The 20686-nt window shown below is 36.4% G+C and overlaps 2 protein-coding genes across 3 annotated transcripts; one reads left to right on the forward strand and one right to left on the reverse strand.

The window, feature by feature from the left end:
- The first annotated feature begins 1286 nt into the window (after positions 1 to 1286).
- Positions 1287 to 3276, forward strand: LOC137714177 (uncharacterized). 2 transcript variants are annotated; one of them, XM_068453456.2, is made up of 6 exons: positions 1287 to 1442; positions 1611 to 1805; positions 2072 to 2368; positions 2492 to 2656; positions 2749 to 2832; positions 2919 to 3276. In XM_068453456.2, the coding sequence occupies exons 1-6, from the start codon at positions 1413 to 1415 to the stop codon at positions 3024 to 3026; spliced, it is 879 nt and encodes a 292-aa protein (XP_068309557.2). In that variant the 5' UTR covers positions 1287 to 1412; the 3' UTR covers positions 3027 to 3276. The 2 variants fall into 2 exon arrangements, with proteins under 2 accessions (XP_068309557.2, XP_088546340.1); XM_088690214.1 differs by having other exon boundaries at positions 2749 to 2829.
- An 11142-nt stretch (positions 3277 to 14418) lies between these two features.
- On the reverse strand, positions 14419 to 20167 carry LOC137715236 (uncharacterized). Its single transcript, XM_068454488.2, has 17 exons — positions 19813 to 20167; positions 19525 to 19633; positions 19266 to 19414; positions 19093 to 19176; positions 18946 to 19008; positions 18727 to 18858; positions 18455 to 18634; positions 17672 to 17791; positions 17490 to 17539; positions 16796 to 16958; positions 16561 to 16698; positions 16229 to 16351; positions 16035 to 16133; positions 15578 to 15667; positions 15354 to 15438; positions 14969 to 15099; positions 14419 to 14754 (listed from the first exon to the last, which is right to left on the reverse strand). The coding sequence occupies exons 1-17, from the start codon at positions 19813 to 19815 to the stop codon at positions 14611 to 14613; spliced, it is 1863 nt and encodes a 620-aa protein (XP_068310589.2). The 5' UTR covers positions 19816 to 20167; the 3' UTR covers positions 14419 to 14610.
- Between the last annotated feature and the right edge of the window lie 519 nt (positions 20168 to 20686).

Consider the following 20686-nt stretch of genomic DNA (forward strand, 5'->3'; position numbering starts at 1 on the left):
GATGTCATAATCATATGCTCAATTGTTTAATCACCACAAGGTTATTGATTTTGAGAAATTTTTCAGTGTGCCGAGAACACGGCTACTGTGACAAGTGATCACAAGAGTCCTATTTCGTTGAATTGAATTATCGTCTCCCCCCCCCCCCCCCCCCCCAAAAAAAAAAACATTTCTGATTCCATATTATGCTTTTGATCATTTTCTATTTTATTGTCTTGTCAATGCAGTCTAGCGTGTACTCTTAAGTGATGCTTGTGTTATTTTCAAAGGTTGTGCTTCCATTATCAAAAGCGGCAGATTTACAGCCGCAGTTTGATGAAACCAGAAATTTTCCGGGGTCCAGGGGAGTGATTGCAAGGGGGATTGCTTCTCCAGAGTCTGGATATGATTGCCCTAAACACAGAATTAATGAAGTAGTAAGCAGCTTCCTTTCATTCTATGAGCAAGTTTCCTTCAAGTTCATGATATTGGGAACTAAGAATTGGTTTCAAAAACATTTTCACCAAAAGTATTTTCAATCATTTTAAAAGCACTTCCAAACGAGCCCATAATTGGTATAAATCTGAATGCTGCTACTTCTTGGGATCCCCTTTTTGGGAGCTCACATTGTGCCTTAGCGTCATACTGGTGCAAAAAACTCCGAAAATTCGAGTTGGATACATGGTACTCTATCTCTCTGTTCTTTTCATAATCTTCCTACCTTATATCTTGATACATTATTGTTTACTTTCAGGCATCGCGTCGAGGGGGAGTAGTACGCATGCATCTAGATGAGCAGAATCAAAGATGCGAGGGAAAGTTGTTACTGTCATGGAAGGAACTGTTTTAGCTTGAAATTGGAGTGAATTTAATTGTGCTAAATATAAATATTTGGATAAATTACTCAATTAGCGTGGAACAGAAACATTATCTTTGAATAAATTAATTAGGTGGTCCTAAGCGGGGGTCAGCGGAATTTGTAAAACAGTGAATACCAATGATGATGGTGGTAGACGTGTATGGCCTACAAAAATTTTCACAAGTTTCATGTGTTTTACACGTCTTTATTTATTTATTTATTTTTTTTTTTTTTCCGAATCTTGATTGCTTTTCCTTTAATAATAGAAAGCGGGAGAAACAATGACTTGGCAAAAGTGATGCGACAATGATAGGGTGGGATACGTTGGATTATTTACATGCAAATCATAATACAATATGTACGCAAAAATAACGCATTACAATCACATGTTCACAACAAAAGTTATCTGCACAACGTGAGACGGTAATTTGTATCGGAAGTCGAAAAACATACTCGACCAAGAAGACATAAGATATGTTTCTTGACAAGTTGTCGGCAGGTGGGATCTTGTCGAGTGACTCTCTTACTTAAACTCTTTCTGGAGTGCTGCATAATCATTTCAATCTTCCTTCCAATGGCGAAGAAACCAGCCAAGTATTATGTGGTACGCTTTCGTTATCTCTTTTACGTTTGTGACTTCCCTGCATGGCGGTATCCCCACTCAATCACGCACTGCAATGTGGACGTGATTGACTTGGGGTATCGCGGAAGTATCTCTTGCATGTAAGGCGTGCAAGTAGTGTATGAGCTGACTGGTGAAATGGCTGTGTAGGTGGACGCGTTCACGGACTCGGCTTTCAAGGGGAACCCAGCAGCGGTTTGCTTGCTGGAGGAAGATAGAGACGACCAGTGGCTGCAAGCTGTGGCCTTCGAGTTCAATCTCTCCCAGACTTGTTACTTGACTCGAATCGATGACTCTCACTCAGCTCCTCGGTTCGGTCTCAGATGGTTCTCACCTACTAATGAGGTCTGATCAGCTCAATCACCTCTGTTTAGTGTTTCCTTTCATATGATCAAGTAATCGATCTTTATAGTTCCTCTGGTTTCAAGTTCGTAATCTGGGTTCATAGTAGCAAAGTTTGAAATATAAAACCCACGCCAAAATTCGGAGTGTCAAGATCTTCAGCAGCCAAGAATTCAGTTAAAATGGTTCTTTTTAGGATTTCATGTGCGTAACTTAAAAAACAAACTTTATTTCCACTCGGGTATCTAAATCCGATTCCCTTTTCACAGGTTGAGCTTTGCGGTCATGGAACATTAGCTTCTTCACACACTCTCTTTAAGTCTGGTTTGATAAGTTCCGACATTATTGAGTTTTCGACTCTGTCCGGAATTTTAACAGCTAAGAAGGTTCCAGATGTTAAGACAGCCAATGGTGAAGCACAGGAGTCGTCCTATTTTATTGAACTGAACTTTCCTGCCGCCCCGTCTAATGAATTCAACTCTGATGAGGTTTCGGTTATCTCCAAGGCCTTGAACAGTGCTTGTATTATTGATATAAGGAGGGCAACTGTCACAGATGATCTACTTGTAAGTCATGCAATCCTTTTAGGAACCTGCATTTTCAGTTCCATGTATCCTTTCAATCAATATAAGCCTATAACTTTTCCTTTCTGATGGTTCTGTTTCATTCTTTGTTTCATTTTCCGCAAGGTTGTGCTTCCATCAGCAAAAGCGGTTGCAGATTTACAGCCACAGCCTGATGCAATAAAAAAATGTCCCGGGTCTAGGGGAGTGCTTGCAACAGCGATTGCTCCTCCAGAGTCCGGTTATGATTTTTACAGTAGATTCTTTGCCCCTAAACACGGTGTTAATGAGGTATGCTGCTTGCTCACTTATCAGTTTTCGGTTTTGTGAATTCAAGAACTACAGTTGATAAAAATCTGAATGCTGCTTTTTGTTTATGTCAGGATCCTGTTTGCGGGAGCGCACATTGTGTCTTAGCATCATACTGGTGCAAAAAACTCGGAAAATCTGATGTTGTTGGATACGTGGTAATCCCTATCCCTCTCTTTCCCTATCTTCGTTCTGATCATAAGCTTACAAGCCCGTATGTTGATACATTGTTGCTTATTTTTAGGCATCGCGTCGACGAGGAGTTGTAAGCATTCATCTAGACGAGCAGAATCAAAGGGTGCTGCTGCGAGGGAAAGCGGTTACTGTCATGGAAGGAACTGTTTTAGTTTGAAGTTAGAGTTAGTTTCATTGTGCAAGTACAAATATTTGAACTAAATGACTCGGTTTGTGGGAAAAATAAAACCATTGTATTTCGAATAGATTTCAAATTCGATCTGTTGTGTTTGGTAATCCTGCATGTTTCTTTAAAAATCTGTGTTCTGATTTAAGATAAGTTGGTGAGACTTTGGACTTGGTTCCAAACGAACAGAATCAAGCAAGCTGTATGTGAAACTTTCTATTTCAAGGTGTAGTTCCTTCAATTTTTCGGTGTGTTTGAATCACAGTCACGTGGTGTTACTACTCTGCTCAAATAAAAACATGCGGATTTGTTTTTTTTTATTAATATACCTTAGAATTGAGACATATTAACCTTGCCGTCCATCCTTATTATAATATATATAATAATACATCATGTGGCATGTGTGACTTATCAACCATGTCACGTCATGCTCAAATGTATAATTTCGATGAACTAAACTCGTATTATTGTATTTCAAAGCAAACAATCTTCGGATATGAGCAGTTGGTCTGAGTTGGAGGATGTCCCATGTTCGAGAGTCACATGGATACATAACGCTATGTATTTGTAAGAAGTTTGGTACTAAATAGTGAATGAGTTAATCGTCATTTGCAAAAGCATTTTTGTAAATATCGTGAATATAATTTAACTAAATTTAGCCATTTACTTGGACTTCTAAGTTACTATTAATATGGAAATGTTTTGGTCCAATTCGTGGGATTCAAATCCCTCCATCTTCGCATGCGTCTGATATTCTATTGGATGGGGAAACTTACACTTTTCGGGTGCAAAACTCTCATTCTTTTAAATTATTATAATCATTTCAAATCCCTCTTCCCTTAGTAATAATTTTTTTTTTTTTTTTTTTTAAATCCCTCCCTCTTCATGCAGAGATATCTTATGCACATAAATCCTTGAGATTCTACAAGATACATGTCCTCGTACTCTCTTTTAATATTCACTTTCACAAAATATTTTCTGCATGCTAGAAAATCATTAATTCATTCAATCAAGAAAATTAAAAATAATTTAAGACAAAGGATCCTCTGTATGTATATAAATACCCTTCTCTCATTTCCTTTGAACTGCAAGAAATCTCAGCCATCTGATCATTCTTGATTCCAGGGATAATACTACAAAGCCACCATCAATGGCCCAGAATCACATTCCTCAGGTACTTACCAATTCCTACCAATTGAAAACTAATTTGTTTGTTTACATTTTGCCAATTCGTATGATCCTCCTATCCTCGCAAAAAAGATTGTTTTGTTGTCTTGGTATCGCCCTCTTTTTTTTTTCTTTTTTTTTTTTTTTTTTTTTTTATAAATATTTTGCAGCATTAATTTATTTAAACTGTATCATGGCAGACTGAGATTACAAAAATAAACATAGAATGTCCCAAATCTCAAAAGAAGCTCAAGAGATTCCTCTCAAATCTTCAGGGTATTTTTTTTTATTTTGTTATAATTTTTTATTTTTTATGAACTAATTCGGGGTACTAACATATTTCGTGTTTTATTTATCTTTTTTATGATCATATTTTTCACTAGGAAACTATTCTGTTAAGTTCGATCCGGAAGCTGGAAGCTTAACTGTTGAATCCACGGTAGACAAGAACTTGACCGAGGCAGTAGGGCATGCTAGGTTTTCTGCAGGGCTCACGTGTGAGGATAATACTCTACCGCCACCCGACAGCAGTTTCTTGCAACCCAAGGCAACCGGTAGCCACATGTCGGACGGAGCACAAGATCAAGGGCTTGAGATCATAAGATGGGCTCAAATGGGGGAGCTCCAAAAACTTCCCAACATCCAAAGGCTACAGAAGTTGGAGCTTACTCAATCCGGAAGCAATCAAAGAATTAAGCTCACATTCTTCGACGAAAAGCCTGAACCTCAACCTCAGCCTCAACCTCAACCACAACCCCAACCCCAAGCTCATGCTAGGGTTAAAGTCATTAATGTCAAGGAAGACGATCAAAATGAGCCCCATGGCGGAGGAAGCGGCACCAATAGCAGGCCCGCGAACAAAGTTTGCGGAGATCATGAAGGTGGCGAAGGAAGAAGCTGCACAAGTTCTGATGGTGGTAGCCACCACAACTTATTTGAGTTTCAGTACGTTCATACTCCTCCTGAGGCAGCAGGCAATAATAATAATATTAATAATAATCATGTGTCGCATGGTACTTATTTGCCTCCTACATACCCTGACCGCATGACAGTCCGACACGCTGCGGTCCGGTGTGAGGAGGCCATTGCAAGCAGATGCACCATCTTGTGATGGATCCCGGCCAACAATCTCTCTCCATTGCCAAATGCCATATGACTGATCATTGACTAGTGTCTATGCTTATCCGATTATTTAACTGTGAAATAAAGACTATCTAGCTAGGTAGCCAGAGGTGCAATTTTTGTGATTTTTTCAGTCTCTTATTTATTTTTAAGATTTCACAAATATTCTCTAAAATCGATCTATGTGTTATTATATTATTAAATGTTATTACTTTACTTGCTAATTACGACATGAAACATGAACGCGACACAAATCTTACATGAACATAATTGAGTAAACATGAATGTGACTCACTGCTACCCCTTCCAATAAAAAAGCTCCTTTTATTGTGGCATTTAACTTGCTTTAAGTTAGTGAGTAGGTATATTATTTGGCATTAACTGTATACATTTGCTAAATTATAAAATACTTTTTAACAAACAAAAAGGAAGAGCTTAAACTTTCGAATCATGGCAGATTATGTTTTATCGTAATTGCAATAAACTGTCATGATTTTTAACAAAAAAACATGCAACAAAGTGCATAATCATTATTGTTTACTGTAATTGTGATAAAGCGCATTCTGCCATGATTAGAAAGTTTGAGCATCTTACCCTTCTTTTGTTAGAAAGCATCTAATAATTTAGCAAATGTATACAGTTAATGCCAAATATACCTACTCACTAACATAAAGCAAGTTAAATGCCACAATAAAAGGGGTTTTTTTTTTTTATTGGGAGGGGCAGCAATGAGTCACATTCATGTTGATCCAATTATTTTCATGTTAGATTTGTGTCGCATTCATGTTTCATGTCGTATTTATGTCAATCTACACGTTTCTTAGCAAGTAAAGGCTTGAGAATAATAAAGGTACTCATGCATTAAACAACATTTTTAAAAAGACCATCTCCATTTATGTGGGAGATTTGTGCTCGGAATATGAAGTGGTATGCCATATGTTAATATACAAGTAAAGGAAAATATTTTTTTTTTCAAGTATCTCTCCACTTGTACGAAACATAAAGCATATGTGCTTATATTCCGGACACATTGAAAAATCCCTCTATACATGGGATGCTCTATTCTTAGTTACATATTAAGCCACCGAGTGAGTTGAGGAACTCGAGCAATCTCCAAAACATTTTCTTTTTATGTTTAGATACATGGTGTGCTATCCACACACCCATTTACTTTTCACACACCTCTTCTTAATTTCTATCTTTTGATCTTCTTTAGTTCAGTCGATTTGACGTCTACAAATTAAGAGAATGTATAAGAAATAAAAAGGGGTGTGTGAATAGCACACGCCTTTCCATATATATATTTAGTTTGTATGCATTTCCAGTTGACAATTTGGTTTTCTCAATCCCACGTTGTACTCGCTTTGCCTTGCATATAGGTAATTGCATTACGTGGTTTGAAGAGTATCATGATCTTAGATCTAATGATTTACTCGAGAATTGTAATACTTAAGTTTAAGTTATTTTTAGAAGGAAATGTTTTTTAGGGTGACCGCGAGCGTTTTATCAGTGGTTTTGGTTCATTATAATCGCTTTGAGATGAGAAAAATGACCTAGCATAGTAAGCAACTGAACCGTAAAGTAGTTTAGCTCGCTTAAATTTTCCCTATGTAAGTTAGGTCATTGGTTCTTCGATTTGTATTAGATTGTTGGTTTTTTTTAACAACTTAATACATTTAGGTATCGCTCTTTTCTCACCAAAAAAACAAAATTGGAGTCAATAAGTAAAGTTTCATGATCCACAACAAATATTTAGCATAGTTAAAACCCGAATATATATCTCAAAAAGACAATTATCACTAATTGGAACAGTTAATTCATTCTTCTACATGGTCTTTATGTCTCTTCCTTCTTCTTAGCTATGGAATTAATAAGCTCAATGCTAGAAAGTAATTAAGTGGTAGCTGCTCTCTCTTCATGATGTCAAGGGAACTCCACGTCTTGCTGCAGCGACATAAAGCCTACAAAATATATATTGACGAACAGAAAATTACACCACTATAAAATTAGCTTAATGTGTTGGTGAGTGGTGGCGGTTTAATACAATATGTTGTCGGGTAAGATATTTCCGACATGTGATTTAGGTATCGTCGAATAACAATGCAGTACAGTGTCAATAAACTCCAGATATAACTGACACTAACTTATTATTATATCCGACAAGAAAAGTGCAATGGCCAAATTCCCGCCTTTAATATTTTTTAACCAATCCTGGCAGATATAAAGTGAATAATGTCCAACGTCCAATTTTTTTAAGAACACCAAGAATGGCTTGTTATGTAGCAGTGTTAGTTAATGATGTCCAATGTTCACAAACAAAAATAAATAAATATAAAAATAAAATAAAATAAAGCCATATTTAAACGAACAAAATAAGATAAAAATTAATATTAATTAGACATGCAAAACTTTCTCTAATACATGTGAGTTCCACATTAACTATATTAATGCCGTAGTTATATGCTTGTACGTACCAAAATATATTTCTAAAAAATGTTGGACATCTGAGCAGATTGCAAGGTCTGTGGCCAGACTGAAAACGACACTGCCTCCTGACGTTTGGGTATCATTGGTTGATGAATGTGAGTCAAATCCTTACCCCATGAGCTAATTAGGGTTTGTGGTGGGTTAATAATACTGCCAACATGGATATTATTAATTTCAGCACACCTCTCAAATCCCATCAAATTAGCAGCAAGGTTGTCCGCTGCCTCAAAATATGATTGATTCTCACTGTAAATATTGGAGCTCTGTGCTAAAGAGTCCATCAATGGAGGATTATAATTATCAAGCTGATAATCATTATTAATATTGTTAATCTTCTCCCCCATCTCACCAAAATCCCCGTAATCAAAATCATCCCCCAAATTAATATAATTTCCCCATGGATTATAAGCATAAGTATTATTGACATCGCCACGACCATCACTCCCAACTTCAGAAGAAAATCCGACATTATCACCACTAACAATATGATTTTCATCGTGATAATTATCTCCGGAAATTGGCAACTTTGGACCGGTTGGTTCAGAATTTACTGAGAAATTTGGAGTGGTGGCCGTAACATTGTTGAAATCATAAGGCTGAATAGCTTGCCCCTCAAGTAATATTGATTGGATCATCTCATCCGCAATTTGTATGCAACTCTTCATTACCCTAGTTATACACCACCACGAATCCCTTTGCAACTCACCCAGCTGCCCTAAATGCTCATCATCCCACATTGCCAAACCCTTCTCGCCACGATCCTCAAAACCCTCAAAACCCTTTTCGCAGCGATCATCAAAACCCTCGAAATCCTTCTTTTTTCCTTTCATCTTACCCTTGTTTTTTCCTTCCACCTTATTTATCTTGCCTCCCAGCATATCCGAAATCCTGACCTCCGTTCCTCTACGCATTGGTGACAAGCTTGCTTTCGCATCAGCTTCTTTGAACTTCATCATGATGGCTCGAGCCTTGCGCTCGTCTTCCGGCCAGACCCCTAAATTACCATCGACATCATAAGAAACAATGCAAACCTTCGCATCGATATCCTCGAGCTCCTCAGCTTTCTTGTGCAGCGTCTGGTGCCTTTTGTGGCATAGCGAACTGATTTCGCACGGTTTTTTGCGCTTCCGGTTCTCTTCCTGTCGCACCATTGACTTCGCCGGCAATCAAACGAGGAGAAAGTGATCGAAAAATGAGGAAACCAGAGTACAGAAAGAATTTGAGGAGCTGAATGTTGAAGAGCTTGTTAAAAAAAACATGGAAGGTTATGGTAAATATATAGATTGATAGAAAAGTAGGGATCCCAGTGAATTTTTGAAAATATCTCTAAATCTTCCTCATGCGAAAAGTAAAAAATTGATTTTTATTTCCTAATCTCAGTGGGTGTCATTTCACTGACTGAAGCAATTTAAGCTTGTTCTTATGGTTCGCATTTTAATTTGGTTTACGGAAAGAAGGAAATAAGGGAATTAAATATTAATTTTTTGAACTCCATTGCTGCGGGGGATGAGTAATTAATTTTATTAATTAATCCAAAGCTGAAGAGGAAAATTTAGGGTTTTGTTGTGGATCGAATAAAATCGGATTCGTGGCACCCGAGTGGCATTCGTTTCTCTCTCTTATTAATTGCGCGCTGTTTTAATTAATTTCCCGTTTTCATTTGTTTTGTTTTACTTGTAAAATTACTTATTACCCTGGAGAATAGTAAATGGTAATTGACATCTGAAAAGAGGACTTATATTAGATGGGTTCACTACCATCGTGACATTCCGTTTAATAATATATTGACATTGTCAAATTTTTCAATACATAATATTTATTATTGGATAAGAACATTACGTGATAATACACTAATTTTATGTAAATTGTTCTTTTTTTGTTCTTACCAAACAAGGTACAGATCAAATTCAATTTTCTCTCCCTTGTGAGAGCCTTTCTCTGCTTGAGGGTTTTTCTCAGTGTTTGTCTGAAAGTTTCAATTCTGTGCAGATCGGCTGGGGTTTGTTAGCCCATCTCTCCTTCCTATCTTTGTCTCCTTTTTCTTCCTTCGGCAGAGTTTTCCCCTGCTTTCTATTTCGTTTTGCCCTTTCCTTCGGCTGGGGTTGGAGACGTGGAATTGTGCAAATCGGGAAATACTGTTGCGGCGGTGGCTGCTGCCGAATTCTCAGATTTCTTGGCTTTCTTTTGGTTTTTCTGTTTGGGGCCCACATTGTTGGTTGGGCTTTGCTTTTGTTTACTTGGCTAGTCCATTTTGCTTGTATATGTACTTTTGTTTTTGGACCCTTGTTAGTACCGTTTGTAAGTTTGGTTTTTTCTTGTGGTAATATATTTGCCTTTTAACCCCAAAAAAAAAAAAAAAAAAAAAACAGTTACAGATCAGATTGGATTTATAGAATCTTACCAAAATATCAAATGTCTAAGTTTTGTAATTTAGGGATCCAATCAAATCCGCGATCAGAATTAGATTGGGTTGGTTTGGACATTTAGTGGATTCACCGACTAATTCGACCAATCCAATCGAACTAAATTGGGTTGGGTTGAGTTATAAACTCTAAAAATTTACTTTCGAGTGAAAATCTGATTGCCTGTTTAATATGTGAGTTAGGTTTGATAGTATTATTAACTAATATTTGAAAAGAAGGTTATGAACTTATTAATTGTAAAAACCTGACCGCCTGTTTATAAGCTAATCTTTTTAAGGAAGGTTATGAATTTATTATTCACATTTACACATTTAATCAAAAGAAAGTTGAGGCTCTACCATAAAACCAATTAACAATATAGATAGTAACTCAACTTACTATAGAATGTCACATGTGATAGTGTCATAACAACTAATTAACAATAGAAGGATCATAACATTCTTTTACTATATTACATCTAAAAGTACATTTCATTTGTTAATTTGATGTTGGTATAAGAAATTTAAACATGAACATTCTAGCATTCTTCTTTGTCAACCTTATTTTATCTTCAAAGTAGTCTTTATTAAGAAAAATTTCTAGCTCCATCTCTCTCTATTTTTTTTTTCAAAAAAAAAAAAGAAAGAAAAAAAAAAAAGGAATAACTAGTGGCAAGCTACGGTTATCTACTTCTTCCGGACTCGAAAGATTTAACTCCATCTCTCTCAGTCAATTTAAACTAGCTATCAAACTGTATTTTTTTCCCCCAATAAGTACGATATTAATTAATATAGAAAAACAACAAAAATCTAGTGTATTTATTTGAATCTAGATAAAACTTTGCCGGCTTTTTTTTATTAGCACCCCAACAATGTTGAATAGACCTATATTTTAAATAACTTATAAGCCCTAATATGCAATGACAATTTTGACCTAATTAAATATACAAATGGAGCACCACTAGAAAACGAAAGACATGGCCGGCCACCGCCGGTTAACACCACCCTATATGGATGGGAATGAACAAAGCTTCCCATTTAGGGATTAAGGTAACTTGACCATCTCGTATTGCGCTAAACCCCGCAGGTGTTTGTCATAGCAATAGAAGCAAGGGCAAGTAGGATGGTGAAACAATCCATTATGTGGGTAAAGCCCATATGGATTAGGATTGTTTTTAGCATAATGTCTAGAAAAGTATGGAAGTGACGGTTGCTCGTATTGCCTGGGAAAGGGATGAGGAGCTCCACTGTGCATGCGGGATCCAAAAGGATCACCATATCTAGGATAATTGTTTGAATTATGCACAAAATAGTGTGGATTGTCTGTATAAAATGTGGAGTTTATGTTGAGAGTGTAGTGTATGAGGATATTATTGGAAGTAATGTGGGGTGTATTAAGATAAATTTTAATTGAAAAAGCAAATATGGAGTGTATTCAACAATATATGAGGTGTTAATAAAACAACTCAACTTTACCCCAGATTTCAATCTGGACAAATAAAAAAAGAGTTTCTTGCAAACTACAGATATACATGACTAATTGACTACCCCTTAATAACAAATCACCAATAAATTTGGGTGGTTCCCCAAACGGACCTGGACGAAGGAAAAAATAGTTCCCGTACAAAATTACAGATTATGGTAATGTTAGCGAAACTAAATTTGCAAATTAAGTGATGCCTCATCAATTGGAATAAGTACGTTTATCAACGTTTAAGTAATAAATCAATTATCAATTTCCATGTTCTTTAGTTTCCAAGACTTTGTCTACAAATTTAGTCACGCTAGCATTGCCGTACAAATTATGACTGTCCTCTAATAATTACTAATCAACTATCAAATCGGGTGGTTCCTCAAATCCACCGTCAATCCATGCCGAGCAAGTCTATGAGCAACCTCGTTAACCTCTCGTTTTACATGTTGTTGGAGCTTCACCGTCGAAACTGAATTGAGAATGAACGTGGTATCATTGAGGAATGGACCAAACCAACCTGAGAAAAGTCTTCTCCCACTTGAGCTTTTGTGGCTAAAGCTCTTGGGCCAAAAAGCCGCCATGTCTTGCTGCCAAACCCTCAAACTTTGAAGCACAAGCCGCCCACGAAAGTCCCCCCTTCATCTCGTAACAACTCACTGCATTAATCCTTAGTATTTTGGAGTGGAATTATAGAAATTGAAAACAAAGTACCAAAAAAAAAAAAAAAAAAAACGGATTAAGGAAAAACAATATATTTTTCCAATAATTCATCAACATCTTCGCGGCTTTCGACTCGAACGGGACTCTCGTTGCGGTTGGAATTATCAAACACTTCAGTCAAGTAATCAGCAATAACGTTGTCCATCAATGCCTCAAAGCTTGCAAACGATGAGTCCACAGCAGCAGCAGCAGCCCCGTCAAAACTAGGGTCGCTAAAAATGTCCTCCGCCATGAAATCCACGTTGTTGCACAGAAAATTATCGATACCGTCGTCAGCAGCGGCATCGACAATTGGATCGATCACTTCAGAAGTAGGTTCTTCTTCTTCCAAACCTTCAGGCAATTCCGGCATGAATTCTTCGATATCAAACAATATTATTTCAAAACCCTCGTCGTCATTCTCAAAACCCTTCGAGTTCTTCGTCTTCTTGAACGATGTTCGTTGATACAGCGTCATCGAAGTTTCGGGTGGACTCCCCTTCTGCTCCTCGCGCTCTCTGCTCGGAGATGGCTTCACCATTGCGTCGAATACTTCTTCTACAACGCACACGAGAAGCAACACACAAAGACACGTGAGTGTCAAAAAAACAGAAAGACCTGGCAAGTTTTGCCAAAAGCATACAGAACAGGTAGCTCCTTTTTTTATCGTTTGGGAATATATGTATCGGTGTTTCCTAGTGCTAATGGGATATGGTTTCAGAGGAGGAAAGGGATTCGAATTTACGGGGCAGTCGTTTTACTGAAAGTTAATATTTAAGTGGCCGAATTCCACTATTTCAACTCATATATATAGGGTTTTACTTGTAAATTTCTTTTTTACTTTTTAGTCAAAATAGTTTATGAGATTTGTATAACTCATCACTTTGATCCCTGAGATTTGAAATCAATATAAATGGTCATTGAATTTATACATCATCAATCATTTTGGTCATTCCACAAAAAATTATATTAAATAAGGACCAAAATGATAAAAATACTCTTAATTTAATAAACAATGGGTCAAATGATTTGACAAAAATTGAGGGCATTTTTGTCATTGTATCGTTATTTAATGGAAATTTTTCATGAAATAACCAAAATGATTGATGGTACACTTCTATTGATTTCAAATTTCACGGACCAAAGTGAGGAATTATACAAATCTCAGATATCATTTTGACTAAAAAGCCTTTTCTTTTTATGGTTTTGCCAAGTGATGAAACAAAATACTCAAATCCAACCTTGCCATTACAATTTTTTGGTTGACAACTGGGCACAAGCTCGACAGAAAAGAAATAATTACATAAGAAAATATCAGGAGATTATGAGACTCCAACTATATCTGCAACTAGTAGCCGACGACAAAGAAAAGCTTATTCAAAAGAGACTGGACCCAAATTAACTGCATGACAAACCCAAACACATTGCCATTACATTTTCAATTTATAGCAAATAATTTTCATCCAATTTTTACTTTAAATTGAGATTTTTTTCTCCTACACAATTTAGTTATTTTTAACTTTCGGATTAAATAAACAAAAAAAATTGTAAATAAATAATAGTGTGTAGGACGAGAAAAAACAATGTTCGAAAATCACTTCTCCTTTCCTTTCCTACTCATGTGGCATCCTAACATGTCATTTGTTGAGAAATTAGCAATGTCAAATAATAACACTTTCCTATTGTAATAATTAGTACACAATTGTATCAGATCTAAAAAAAACAAAAGAAAGAAGTACACAACTGTAAAGTTTCTAGACAAGAAAATGCGTTGGTCCTGACTAATTTGGAAAAGATTATTACTGCAACATACGTCCTTTTATTTTTAAAACCTTTCAACGGTTGAATTTCATTTATTCTAGATATGTACTCGTTTATAACTCGTTTGAAAGCGTTTTTAAAATGATTAAAAGCATTTTTTGTGAAAATATTTTTAAAACCTATCTTTAGTAAAAATGTAAGAAAATCTCGAAAAAAAACAATTGAAATGCTTCCTACAAGGGTGCTTCTCACACCCACTAGTTAGAAACGAATGAATGAATAAATTGATTGATTAAACACATTGCTAATGTACATTGTACACTATGGATTACAAATTGATAATGTGCTATGATGACAAAAACATAAACCACAATCAGGTGGTGGTGAAATTAGGGTTGCACTGAATTTGCTGTCCCCTTTCTTGTGACCTTTAATTGGTGGTATGTTTATTTGGGCACCCCAAGTCACCGGCGCCGGGAAGAAGATGTGTGCTCGTGGGCCCTAATATCGTTCCGTATTCGGTCGGCGTACATGGGTAGCCGGACAATCTCCTCAATCTTCTCTAACAACACTTCCTCCGTAATATTATCGTTTATGCTTCGCATTACCTGTTTGGGATGACAACAGCGTTTCATTAGTCCTAAACAAAACCTGAAATCAGAAACAACTACTACAACAGTGTTTCATTAGGTCGGCTATATGAATTCTATAACTATGAATTCTATAACGCCATTGCGCTCGGTTTTGGGTCACCTCTTCCGTAAAACCTGAAATCAGAAAGAAAAAAAAACAAAACAAAACAGTGCTGCATGATAGAAGTACCTTCTTATAGGTATTGAACTCATTTGGGGTTGATTTGTCCGGCCTAGTCCGCATACACACCCACGCATTTCCACCGGCATCCCACGCGCACTCTATAATCTTCCCCGAACAAAAAGCAGGATCCAATTCATCTGCAAGTTGAATTTGGAACACCAAGGTATTAGATTCCAAGCTAAGTTGAAGTTTTCAAATCAAATTAACGTAATTAGATACCTACTGCAGTATAAATTAATGCACTTTTATGCTCATAAATTCTGGAATTATGGTTTTACACTAGAATGCAGAAATCCTGCAGTTTCAGTACCAAGGTACCAGACATTTGGAGCTGGAACTAAAACGTCGTCCATTCATAATAATAAAAAATAGAAAAATATCAAAAGTCGACCTTTAAAAACAACCCTATAGCCTCCCATAAGCTTCTTCTTTCCGCGCTCGTTCAGAAAAAGTAGCTCACGGCCATCGACTCCTAACTGTCAACACAAAACTCATTTAGCTTATCACCTATAAGTTCATAAAGAAGGAAATGGAAGAGAAAACTGTAACTTGCAACCGCGAAACTAAATTAAAATAAGAAAATGCGCAGTTCGAAAGAAAGGGTCATTATATAACCTCATAGAGAAAATCAACTGAATTCATTTCAGGAAACTTCCACTTCAAAAGACCTTCATGCGTGCGGGGTACATATGGATCGTCCCAGCCCTGAAAAAGATGAATCATCAACAAATTTTGCTCTAGAACTGGTGATATCTCATCATAGGAGAATCAAGTTTTGTATTGATAAGCAATTGAAGTAAAGCAGAACGGATAAACTACTTCACGGGAGTACAAATCAACTCAGCTAGTTCCAAACAGCAACCAAAAGGTTATTGTAAGAAACCAAAACAGGCAATTCAGTATCAAACACAATTTGAACCTTGGTCATATAGCCTACCCCACTTAGTGGGATAAGGCTTGGTGGTGGTTGCTAAATTTACCAAATTACTCGTTTCTATTGTTCATCATCCGCATATAATCACATAAGTTACTTATATAAAACGATATAAACACAAAATCACTCCTCAATCACCTGGAATATCAGACCATCTGATGCATGTGAAAGTCCAGGAATGAATTTCCTCAAAAGCTTGTTGACTGTAGATAGTAACCAAAAACCCTTCCTCCTTACCTGATGAACATCTATAACAAGGTTAATCACCAATCTTAAGAGAATATTCACAATAAAAAACATTTAGGGTAATCTCTAATTGTCAGGATACATACACTGAACAGTTCCAAGTCATATCTGTAGTAAGGCTCCACACTCCTGGAAAGAGTATCTCGTTCCATATTTCGAGGCTCGATCACTTCTTTCTCAAGCATCTTCCATCGTTCATGGAATGGCAGCTGGACCATTTGTGGTTGCCAGTTTATCAATAAATTGAAGTATCCTTATAATGAATTCATAAAAGGGAATTCTTAACAGCAGAACATTTAGAGACCGTTCAACTCAAGAGATTCCCAAAAATGCGATGACTAGAAAATAAATCCAAACGAAAAACAGCGGGAGGGGGCCTTTTCAAGACAGATTCCCAGAGCATTATCGTATATCTAACCTCTACAAGAGAGACTTGGTTGATTGCAATGACGTCATAAATGAGGTATCTTCGGTCTTGCTTTTGAGTATTTGGGTCAGTGTCAATTATCATCTCTCCATCAAGTAATGTGAAGTTGTGAGTCTTCTCAGGCATAACCTTAAGAAGAATAATTACATAGGAGGGAGTCACTTATGGATAACTTCACATCAAACTACATGCATTCCATGTAACAAAACTGCAAGTACATACGCACCTTATTTGAGAATTTGCAAGGGAACCGCATCTGGACCCGTCGGAAAAAAAATTTCCTATCAATCAAGTAACAGCCGTCCCATGTAATTAGCATCATATAACGTGTTCCATCTGCTTTCCATGTGGCATAGTAATAGCGCTGCCGTAACAGTTGTTGGTTGTCCCTACAGAGTACAAAACGATATTAAACTTTGGAAATGGAGGGAAGATCAATGTAAAGTACTGAATTTAGTGTTGTATGGACCATAAAATGAGTATCTTTAAAATGATAGTATGCCTTTAAAAACATGTAAGGCAATTAGTCTCCAGGGTGAACCAACTAAAAAGCAAGATCTGGAATTACCTATATCGTGCAGATATTATTTGCTACAAAACCAAACATTTCTAGACATTTTTAATCTATACATTGCAACAGGCTAAGTGCTGAAAAATTAGTAAGACTGAATTTATAAGCAAAAAGGAAGTTGGGCTGAGAAATTAGCTGTCCATTCTTAAAAACATATTTTCGATGATAAGTTCATTCGCCCAAAATTGGTTACTGAACTTCCAAATTACAAACTAAAAATATCCATGTTTAGACATTTTCAATGATAACTAGCTGAACAGAAAAAGGTGCCTTCAGTTTATAATGCTGAAAACAAAAGATTCAAAACCACTAGAAGTAACAAAACTATACGGCTATTTTTACAACAAACCTGTTGAGCGAAACAGGGTGCGACCCAGGAAATTGTAAATTCCCTTTACCCTGAAGACATAGCCAGAAATAAGTTTATCAGAAAATAAAAACAGCAACATCATGGAGAAGGAAGCATTTAAATGTTCACATTCCATCTTAATATACAAATCACAACACAAGGCACTAGACTTGAGTGCCTACCCTTCTATCCATATTAAGTGCATCATAAACGGCTTCTTGCATTGATTTTTGCTGGTTAAAAGGTATTCGCTCACCCAAAACATCATCAATCGTCATTGCTTCATTTCTCGCATGATTGGCCTAATACATTCAAAACAAGAAAAATTAAACAAAAGGAATTATCCATTTCAGTCACAATCAGCAAAAGCGGAAGGTGCAATTTGTTTTCCAGGCAAAGAACTTAGAAGTGTTTAACTGCAACAAATTGTTGAAGGGGTACTATTATTGGCAATCCAAAAATCTCATTGTGCACTTGTCATAAGTGTATATTTCTTTCTAAATATAGAAAATTTGCAATGCACCATGAGATTTTTGGATTGCCAATTTTTTGTTAAAAACCACTCAGATGAACGACAAACAACTGAAAAGACAGCAATAACACACATAATGCTTCCAGTTCCAAACAATTAAGTGTGAGTGTTAAAACATAAAAAAATCTATTCGGCCTCCATTCTAATTACGTCATTTGTCATGCAACACTACAATTCTCTAATCTAAAGACATTTTACATACACAACTACCAGTCTACCAGTGTATTATAATGGCCTGTACTGCAGTTTGAATTTCATCACCGAAAAATATCACAAGCACAATTTCTAACAAATAATTTGCATATAAGCATTTACTGAAAAGTGGTATGATAGCCAGGACATCAAGCTTCCAGTTTGGTACTTAAACAAGAGAAAATTTCCTCTCCTAAAAGCAGAATAGGATGAACAAGCAAAAATATTTAACAATACATACATTTTCCTGATGCATCACAGCTTCAGCTGTGTCATCCAGATCGGAAACTCTCTTCCACTCTGGAGTTTGAGGGCAAAGAACTGATTCTGGTTTTCTTTCTTGATAAAACTTGTAAAGTTCATCAATATAGTCCTGTTTGTATATCCCTGGAGGACGTGCCCTGGCAAATATATTTATTGCCTGCACAATTGTCAGTCCAGATTGAATATTTTTTAAATCATAACATAGATTCAATCGGAACAAAAGTAACTACCACACAACCAAGTACTTACCTCAGTAACTGAAATTGATTCGTTGCGTACAAGAAAATGAACAATCATGAAACCTGTGCGGTTATGCCCATGTGTACAGTGGACAAGTATATACCTCATTGGGTCTGTTCTACGGGAGAAAAATTGTGATACCTAAGCAAAGAAAAAAAATCGCAAAATCAGACATATTCCTTCTCGAATTTCAATAGGGGGTCCTCTGAATTCGCAGAGGCAGCTCACCTCATAGAGAAATTTATCTACAGCTGCATTATCAGGTACCGAATCCCTTCCTCTGCATTGTATCTGGCGCAAAGACAAATTTGAGAACATAAGTAAAGAACTAAAACTACCTTACTAACTAGGACCAGAAACACAAATTACGCTTGCCTTAACATGCCGAATGCGTTCTTTTGTCCAATCCGAAAGGGGATAGTAACGAGTAGTGTTCGTTAAATCAATCACTAAACCGAGCTTGAAACATAAAAATCAATCAGCACAACAACATCATACAAGATAAAGTACAGTACTTTACAGAAGGAAAAAAAAAGGAATATAATTACTTCTCTTCCTAGCAGTCTTTGCTGATGAATGACTTGCTTTGGAGTGTATGTAGCACCAGCAATATGGTCATTGAAAGACTCACCAAGAGGTGCTTTTGATGGAATTATACAACTTATTTCTCCACCATATGCAGGGCAACCAACCCAACCTACACCGCGAGCGAAAACCGGAAACCCAATTAACTACTAATACAACATGATTAATCCATGATTAGCAATCACACTAATTCAATCACTAATCGGTGTTAGCATTGCCTACCTTCAGGAAGCATGTGTCTATCAAAAGCTTGATGATGATTTCTGTTCTGAAACCCAGAATCCCGATATGGGTTTTTTCTCTTGAATCCCAATCTTCTTTCTTCTCCATCCTAATTAAAAATTAAGCACAACCCAACAAATGAATCAACTAAGAAATCGAAACGATGTGATTAACAAAATTAAATCCCAATTTTTGTGTTTTGTATTCAAATTCTTTTTTCCATTTTTTGGGATTGGGATTTTGAAGATAAAGCATAATTAAACAGTGATGTGGATCTGTGGGTGTTACCATTTGACTAGGGTTTCTTCAATCTGCTGAATCGATGGGACTCAGACAGTAATTAGGGTTTTGGGTTCGGATGGATCAGACTGACTTGAGGGAGACGTTGAGAGAGAGAAGTTGTGGAGAGAGAGGTAGAGAGGCAACCAGCTAATCGGTGTCAAAGAAAACGCTACGTTTATAAAGCTTGGGGGAGCCGCCACCACTATCTGCTCCTTTTGCGCTAATTTGTGTTCGTACTTTTGGTTTCTGTGTTCACACTTTTGGTTTTCTTTTGAAGATCCCTATTACTCAACTCTATTTCCAAAAACTTTGATGAAAACATGGTTTTTTCATTTGCATTCCCTCTAAAAACAAAAAAATCATCAATCGAATCGTACCAAAAGTTAAATATTCAACAAACTCTACTAATAAAATTGGAATAGTACTTAACGAAAATTGACCGCGCGATGAACATACATGATCTTTGAATCCTCTGGATCCCTAGGAAAATGATCTAGCGATGTCCTTTTCCAATAAAATTGATAAACGACCTCATGAATCACCTATGACGTGAGTAATACATCATTTTTACTTAAGTGCAATTTTCATTACAAACGATGCTCGAAATTGAGTTAACTCATCATTTATTATCTCGATTTGAAAATCTGTCAATGTTGTTCTTGAGATTTGATATCACATATCAATCAATTCCTAGGAAGTCCTTGAAATTTAATATCGTGTATCCATGTTTTAAAACATTGATAATTGTAGTTAAGTTACTTATTAGCCTAAATGCAAATCAAATTTTTCTTCTCACCGTTTAGATGATGATTGTATTAATAATATATATTAACATGAATTATAAATGATGTTTTTATTAAGTACATATAAATATTTTAGT

The sequence above is a fragment of the Pyrus communis genome, chromosome 3 (genome assembly GCF_041283825.1).
Source record: "Pyrus communis isolate YQ-2024b chromosome 3, ASM4128382v1, whole genome shotgun sequence".
Taxonomy (NCBI): domain Eukaryota; kingdom Viridiplantae; phylum Streptophyta; class Magnoliopsida; order Rosales; family Rosaceae; genus Pyrus; species Pyrus communis.

Bases quoted from the DNA above. Each gene is read 5' to 3' on its own strand.
- LOC137715236 (XM_068454488.2), bottom strand. The intron at 16,134-16,228 runs GTATGTATCCTG...GATGTTCATCAG, and splicing joins ATGACTTGGAACTGTTCAGT to GTAAGGAGGAAGGGTTTTTG. The intron at 15,100-15,353 runs GTCGACTTTTGA...TTCAACTTGCAG, and splicing joins CTATAGGGTTGTTTTTAAAG to ATGAATTGGATCCTGCTTTT.
- LOC137714177 (XM_068453456.2), top strand. From the start codon at position 1,413: ATGGCGAAGAAACCAGCCAAGTATTATGTG. The intron at 1,443-1,610 runs GTACGCTTTCGT...ATGGCTGTGTAG, and splicing joins AACCAGCCAAGTATTATGTG to GTGGACGCGTTCACGGACTC. The intron at 2,657-2,748 runs GTATGCTGCTTG...TGTTTATGTCAG, and splicing joins CTAAACACGGTGTTAATGAG to GATCCTGTTTGCGGGAGCGC.